Below are 8,237 nucleotides of genomic sequence, written 5' to 3'. Positions count from 1 at the left end.
GCCAACCGGCACTAAAGAGTGGGGACTAAAGGTCCCCTCCCTTTAATACCGGTTCGTCACGAACCGGCGCTAAAGTGTCACCACGTGGCACGAGCCAGGCCCGTTTGCGTGTAGGGCATTAGTACCGGTTGGTAACACCAACCGGTACTAAATGTTTGGGTGTTTTTTTTAATTTTTCTTTAGTTTTATGTTTTCAATTTAATTTAGTGATTGTTTTACATTATAATGAGTACTAAAAATTCTTGCATGACAGGGGATGCGCTAGTAGAATAGTGAAAATTAAAAATTATAAGTCAGGCAAATAAAGCATATATAAGTCATGCTTAATTACGAAAACAGACTTGTCGTTGTGACTTACTGTATCAAATTGGAAGGTCTCATCCAGCTTGATGCTGAATCGCCTACCATCAACAAGAAAATTTCTGTCGCACTAGCCGCGCTGGTCTTCACAGTATTCGCACATAATGAAAAGTTTTCCGTCGTCAGACGACATTTTCTATGTTCATATTAGGCGAAACATTAAACACTTACTAATTCAATTAATTCAACTACTTCTATTAATTCAACTAGTTTTATTAATGTTTAGGTATGTTCTATTAATTGGGTCATCTATTTTGGAACGGAGGGAGTAGTATGTAACGATAGCACAATCATTTTGCTATCATTTCCATAGCTTATATTTGCACAAGAGTGTGCGCCACTTTGTAATAGTCTTGCAGTCTATATGCTTAACCTGTACACTATAAACCCTCCTCCCAGCCCACGCCCATGGCCTTACTACCAAAACTTTACCACCAAGGGCAAGAAGAGCTAGGGGAAGATTGATCGATCATGCATTGTCAGGCAATACATTATGCCTTTGATCACCCACTATCAAACGTTTCGCATATGGTAACAGGCACCGCAAAATCGCAGATTGGTTTTCGGTCATCCTGGAAATGGGTGGATGAGCCCTTCATGTCACGTCATGTGGCAAACATCCCACTTAGCTCTTGGCTTTCTATCTTCTATGATCTGCACGTCACTGGCTCTGTCTGGCCTCTTCATTGTTCTTGATCTTCGCTTCCAAGCACCTGTCACCTCTTCTGCTTCACTGTCACAGCTGTCATCACAATAAAATAAATCCAGCCGTGTTCCTCTATGCATGACCTCTTCATTGTCATTGTCATTGTCATTGTCAGAAGGTAAGAACTCGACAACTTCTTCACTTTCTGAGCTGTCAGGATCTGATTTCACATCGTCCTTCACGGCGCTACCAGGCAATGTAGCCTCTTCAGAAAGAACACATACTCTGTTCCTTCCATCACTTTTGCGGGTGCTCCAAGGTGTTCCTTCAAATGTGTCTCCACCTCCTACCACCATTTCTAATCTGTCACCAGATGCAACTGCTTCTGATTTTCCTTTCCATAAGATTTCATCAGAGCCATCAGATGTTGCTGCCCCTGGCTTAACATCATCTGCGCCCATGTCTGAACTGGCACAGGGTATAACCGCCTCTGATTCTCCTTCCATCATCACACAGTCTTCATGACAGCCATCAGCTGTAGGTGCCTCTGATTCTCCTTCCTTCATCAAACAGTCATCATCAGAGCCATCAGCTGTAGCTGCCTCAGACATAACATCATCAACCCTCGCACTTTCAAACTCTTTCAGCAGTAGTTTCCTTATCTTGTTTCTTAAATTAGAAGCCTCTTCAGATCTAAACCAACTGCGACTAAACTGTAAAGCCAATACAAGCTCAGTGTTAAACCCTCGAGAAAGAAACTCGCCAAGCTAAACAGACAAAGCATTATAAGAACTGAAAAATACAGAAAGGAGTTGGCACCACTAACCATGCCAAGTCTATCTCTTGTGAAATTTTCTGGTGCTTCAGTTATAAACCGTTGAATATAGTAGAGCATGAAGATGCCACAATCATATGCATTGTTCTGCCCTGGAACCTGGTCATTGTAACAATTTATAAGAATGTACCAAGATAAAAATGTAATTTAGTTGCAGACCACAATCTAAACAACTTTGAGTGTAGAACAGGAACCAATCCCAAACCAAAAATAATAATCTATAGATTCAATGACCTGGATAGTTAGCAATCTAAAGAGTTGAGTACTAGACTCCTAGGTGATAAGTCAAGCAAGAAGAAACAACTCGCTTTTCATTATCAAATGCCTCCTTGCTTATGAACTATGGTATATTTCTCCATAATCAACTCATTGCTTTTAAGACACACCTGCATCGTCTGCTTCTATAAAGTATCCACCCATCATAACACTTACCTCAACATTTTCCTTGTGTATATTCCTTGGAAGATCCTCCCATATTGTGTCTGAAATAGAAATGTCAGAAGGAGGGTTGTTCCTTAAATGCTTCCATTCCTCTTCAAGGAATCTACATACAGTTGATGACATCAGCGTTATGAAGAGTTTACTCGCTATCAAAATCATAGAACTCATCAACAAGTGAGCCAGCACCCAAAGTTAGATAATAGTCGTTATGTCACTTACCTCCTAACTGTACGATAAATGGCATCAGTAGGATGCATCCCTAAGGAGTCCAGATGAAGTACGATTGGTCCTGAATTACTCTCTTTTGCAGGAATGCAGATAATCACCAGGCTCCAGTGTGCCCTAATTAACAAAGACAAAAAAGCATTTAGCAGACATACCAAAAGAAGTACGCATAATGTTATTAACCTCATAGGCCACAACCCAATGCTTGTAAAACATTTGATCAGATTACTAAAGGATTGATACTTAGGAATCTGAAACTGCAGATCCAGATGGAGCATGGAGTTATAAAACTTATCCAAGAGTGCATTTGGATAAAATAATCAATAACATGAGCCATCAATTATATTTGCAAGCATATAAATAACAAACATGTTAGAATTCCTATTCCAGTAACTAACTTACGTTCCATGGATTGGCAGTATAATGTATCCTCTCTGAAATATATTGACACCTTTCCACCATCTTCTCAACTTCACGAACTCGCGCTAGAAAAAGTGGAGCATTACAATCTAAAATTATCATATGAAGATACCACTTCACAAACAAGAGAGATATCAAAACAGTACTTTATAAGAAACAAGTAGTGAAGTACTAGGACAGGACAACTACAACACATTGTCCAAAAATTCAGAGTACTCTGGACATATGCCTGTTACTATCGCATCTGAACATGGAAGCAATAAAAGCATATGTCCAGAGTACTCATGTATCACTAACAATAAGATTCAGAGAAAACATCGTATGAAAATAGTACAACACTACATAAAAAAGAAAGATAAATCATAAAAGACTATTAAATACTCCCTCCGTTCCCAAATATAAGTCTTTTTAGAGATTCCAACAAGTGACTACATACGGAGTAAAATGAATGAACCTACACCCTAAAATATGTCTACATACATTCGTATGTTGTTGTCCATTTGAAATGTCTAAAAAGACTTATATTTAGGAACGGAAGGAGTATATAAGAATCAAGAACTCAAGATACTAAGAAAGGACAACTACAACACAGTATAGTACTCCCTCCGTCCGGAAATACTTGTCGAAGAAATGCATAAAAATGAATGTATCTAGAACTAAAATACATCTAGATACATCCATTCCTCCGACGAGTATTTCCGGACGGAGGGAGTACTTCCTTCGTCCAGAATTACTTGATGCTCAAACGGATGTATCTAGACCTATTTTAGTGTTAGATACATCCGTTTGAGCATCAAGTAATTCCGTATGGAGGGAGTACTAGGTTACACTATCACATTTTACCAAGCAAACAACAAAAGCTTATCTCCAAAGTACTCTCATGTACCATGAATAATAGAACTTGGAGAAGACTAACATATATTTTAGCGGCAGTATTCAAGTCATTCAATAGAAAAACAATCTTACCTTCCCAGATAATGCTTCTTGAAGCTTGCTGTAAAAATATGTGTTAAACATGTGGAAATTGTTTCTGGCAGCTTCACGTTGAAATTTGTCTCTTTTGATGTATCTGCCAGAAGAATATCATACAAAGAGTTAAACAGAAACATCCATTTAGAAGCAAAGTTGTTATGAACAGAATTCACAAGTCCTAACTTTAAACAATTCTAACATCTCTGAGTAAGTGGATAACTAAAAATTCACATGATGCTATTTTTACTAATTCGTCAAGCTCAACAGCTCAAATAGATAGCTTGATGATGTTCCGGACATTTCAATACCAACAGGCAGCACAACTAGGTGCATTAACACCTAAATGTTATCAAATCATAAAGAATTGATTGCTTCCTACTCCCCCCTTTCACTATTACAAGACATTTTGGATAATTCAGTATATACTAGATTCAGACTGAAATGAGTGAACCAACACACTAAAAGGCGTCTATATACATCAGTATTATTCAAAGAAACATGATGTGCTCAAGCAGTCTCTAAAAGGAGAAGATCATAGAATGATACAAAGCAAAACTTGAAAGATAGGGACATATATTCTTACTGGATGTAGTAGTTTATTACAGGGGACGACAAATATACTCCAGGATCAAGGCATTTGATATCCGAACTGGTGAGCTCTACAGCTTCTGGATCATCTCTGTTCAAATGGTTAGTATTAATGACAGAACTAAAGAAAATTTCACTGCCATGAACTGAAGGTCTTCAAAAAAAATGCAGTGTTCACCTTGATGGATAGTAAATTTTTGAGTCGTTCCTGAAAAACCCATTGTTTTATCAGATAGTAAATCAAAACTGTAGCTCAGTATGCATAACAGAAAACACGTTGGTGGTGAAGCTCCTTACTTACCATTCCTCTGGCACCCGACAGTCTACTGGTTCATCAGATTGTGCATCTTCGTCATCCACGAGAACCACATCATTAACCTAGTATAGGTACACAATATAATAATGCAGCTGTGTAAGGTCAAATTTGTACTCCCTCCGTCCGAAAATACTTGTCATCAAAATGGATAAAAAGAGATGTATCTAGAACTAAAATACGACTAGATGCATCCCCTTTTATCCATTTTGATGACAAGTATTTCCGGACGGAGGGAGTATCTAAAAGTGGCATGATGATCAATCTACTACTGAAAGTACACTGTCCAAAAAACATCCTGGTTTTATTTCATGATGATAACCTAACTTAAAGGACAGACCCAGTGCTAGAATTAATTAGCACGGGCAAACTATTAATGGGAAGTGTGGCAGTGTACATAAATGGAGGAGGCCAGTTTTCTGCAGAAGCCAGCATCATGTAACAAGTGAAATGTCATTAATCGTAAACAGCTCAAATGCACTCACACTGCATGCAATAGGGCAGCTTTGTAGCTTGACCACTCAAGCAATAGGAAATAAGGATCATTTGTACAGGGGCAAAAAGTAAGGAAACTTTTACTCCCTCCGTTCCAAAATAAGTGTCGTAGTTTTAGTTTGGCTTTAGTTCAAATTTGAACTTTTGAACTAAAACCATCACACTTATTTTGTAAGGGAGGGAGTAGAATAGTAATTTCATTGGTCTAGATGATTGTCACGTTGTCAGCGTACCCACCTTTCGAGAATATAAAACAGATGAGTCTTCATGCTGTACATTCCACCTGTGTCGAAGAATTAAAAAGGAATCTCAGCTTAATATTTTGATTAAATGTAACAGTATACTGAGATGTATTGTATAGAAGTCCTGAGAGAGACTGTATGACTATGTGAATAATATCCGCAATGCTTATTACTCCCTCTGTTCCTAAATATAAGTCTTTTTAAAGATTCCAATATGGACTACATACGGAGCAAAATGAGTGAATCTACACTCTAAACTACGTCTATGTACATCCGTATGTAGTCCATATTGAAATCCCTAAAAAGACTTATATTTAGGAATGGAGGGACTGGATATATAAGATTTCACCAGAATATGTATTCCACACATTTCCAATAACTTATGTCAAGCAGGTCTTAACAAAGTGGAGTACTGATATTAATATTGCTGATGTATAAGTGCACAGTGCACCTAAAAAACAAGACAGAAGCATTTTCTTCCTAAAAGAATGGCATAGTCATGGCCTTGCAGAAAGCAAAACAGCATATGCTTGAAATCTGAATCAAGTAAAGTGATACTATTATCATTTGTTAAAAATGATCAAGATTCCTGTCTCAGAACTACATTACGGCTACCAAGTCTGCACAATTCCAGAACACAACAGAACCAAGTAGCCATATACATACATAATTCCGTCAATATACTTTCTTACAAAACAGTGACTTCCTATTAAAAGTGCAGCTTCAAAATTCGTTGGTATTTGAAACTAAATCATAAAAGAGCTGTAAATGGAGTCTCTTGTAATTGCCAAACACAAGTAGTAATAATACTAGTAAAGTGCAATACACATTGACAGAAATATTGTAAATTAGTAACACGGAGATCCTAAAACAGGTTGTGCAGGGATGCAGGGAACAGGGACAGTCAAAACTAAAAATGGGCACTCATGTGGTGTGCTAATAAGCTTAACACGGGATGGCATGTTTCATTTCTGTTAGAAATGCATAAAGGTTGTTGCCCTGATTTTCTGAAAATCTGACACATACCTATTTGCAGGATTGCTGAAAAAGTTGCTTTGAATCTGCCGACGCTTTTCTCTATCATGTTCCTTTGGATCAACGGCACGGACTCTCTGTTTGTGCCCAGATAAAGTAGTTGGAGATGTTTTGCTTGAGTACATCTTATCCTCTGGTATAGGTCTCATTCGTCCAGGTTGTTTGAAACTTGTGCGTGAAAACAGACCTAGCTGCATTCACCACCATTTCATCCTAATTTAGAAGAGATTTTTACAGATTATCAACAACAAGGACACATGCATGTCATTACTATATACCTCTCCGTAGTTTTTCTTTGTCGAGCGAATGGGAATGGGAGATGACTTCGGATGGTATCTGCGGGCAGCACGTTCTGCCTCTGAATCATCAATATCTGCAAAAAGGGCACATTACACTTAAAATTGCCCTAGCATGGTTAGCCGTAATGATGAGCAAATTAGCTGGAACAGATTCAACAGTCGCATATTTTCATTAGATGTTCCAACCAAACTGCATAAATTGCATTTCCTGTACTAACTTCATCCACAGCTCCCATGTACCCATACTTTGCCAACCCATCTCTCGACATTGCTAAGGTATAAGCTCGTAACTGAACATGCAGTAAGCGAAAAAACCTTACCAAATGAGTAAGCGTCAGAACGAGGATCCCGATAGGAAGCACCGCCATCCTACGAATTAACACACCAATGACCATGTAAACAAGTTGTGAGAGGGAGAGGGGGGGCCAATCAGAGACGAGTGCACGATCGAACCTTGGCGCTGTTGGTATCGATCCCCCGGCGCCGCGCCTCCTCCTCGAGCAGCCGGAGGATGCGTTTGCGGCCTTCCCTCTTCTCCTGCTCGATTAGGCCTCCGAATGCGGGGTGCGTGCTGCGGGCGTACGCGATCTCAAGCTGCAGCGCCTCGTCCGAAAAATCCGCGATGTCCCGCCGCAGCCCGTCGTTCGATCTCCCAGAGAACTCCCCCTCCGCCTCCGCCTCCTCATCCCTCCTCCCCTTCCCCTTGGCCGGCGCCGGGGGAGGGCAGACGAATCCCTCGCCGGGGGAGGAGCGGGCGGACGCATTCCCCTTGGCCCTCCCCTTCCCGGCCGCCGAGGGAGGGGAGGCGAAGCAGACTTCGGCGTCGCCTTCGCCGTCGGGGGAGGAGCCCACGAACTCCTTTAGCCAGTTGATATCGATGCCGATCTTCTTCGCCGCCGCCCCCATCGTCATCCGCGGCGCCGGCGGCGCCGATCGGCGGGGAGGAAATGCGGATTGGGACGTTGTGGGGAGAGGGAAATTTGGGGTTTGGGGTTTGGGTTCGGGGGGGAATGGGGAGGTTGCCGTGACTATTAGTATTACCCCGGAACTTAATTAAGCGTAAAAACTTCGACGGTGAGATTTGCTCGCGGATTTGGAGACATTTATACATACGGAAATCTTCGGGTTTTTTTTTTACTCGGAATCTTCGACTCTTCGTTACACGTACGCACAGGTGGACGGACGGCTTGAGCGGTGAGCCCGCTTCCCCGGACTCCGGCGCTCGTGTTAACGAGTATTTCTCTAAAAATAAAAATAAATTGAAAAACTAACGGTGCGATCTAGGTATCGGCGAAATAGGATCGGATTCGAACGGATAACGTCTACTATCGTTTTTACATTGTATACGGACTATTAAATGTGCAAA

At 40.6% G+C, this 8,237-nt stretch overlaps 1 protein-coding gene across 1 annotated transcript; it reads right to left on the bottom strand.

Moving 5' to 3' along the window:
* Positions 1-636: 636 nt before the first annotated feature.
* On the bottom strand, positions 637-7,884 carry LOC119307491 (probable ubiquitin-like-specific protease 2A). The gene is made up of 14 exons (XM_037583567.1): positions 7,325-7,884; positions 7,192-7,240; positions 6,851-6,945; positions 6,564-6,763; positions 5,533-5,578; positions 4,789-4,865; positions 4,666-4,695; positions 4,483-4,578; positions 3,894-3,996; positions 2,910-2,992; positions 2,502-2,624; positions 2,274-2,385; positions 1,833-1,940; positions 637-1,719 (listed from the first exon to the last, which is right to left on the bottom strand). Exons 1-14 carry the CDS (start codon positions 7,781-7,783, stop codon positions 961-963), a joined length of 2,340 nt encoding a protein of 779 aa, XP_037439464.1. The 5' UTR covers positions 7,784-7,884; the 3' UTR covers positions 637-960.
* Positions 7,885-8,237: the final 353 nt, after the last annotated feature.

This window comes from Triticum dicoccoides, chromosome 5B (assembly GCF_002162155.2).
Source record: "Triticum dicoccoides isolate Atlit2015 ecotype Zavitan chromosome 5B, WEW_v2.0, whole genome shotgun sequence".
NCBI classification, from domain to species: Eukaryota; Viridiplantae; Streptophyta; class Magnoliopsida; order Poales; family Poaceae; genus Triticum; species Triticum dicoccoides.
This window is presented reverse-complemented; position numbering and strand designations above follow the sequence as displayed.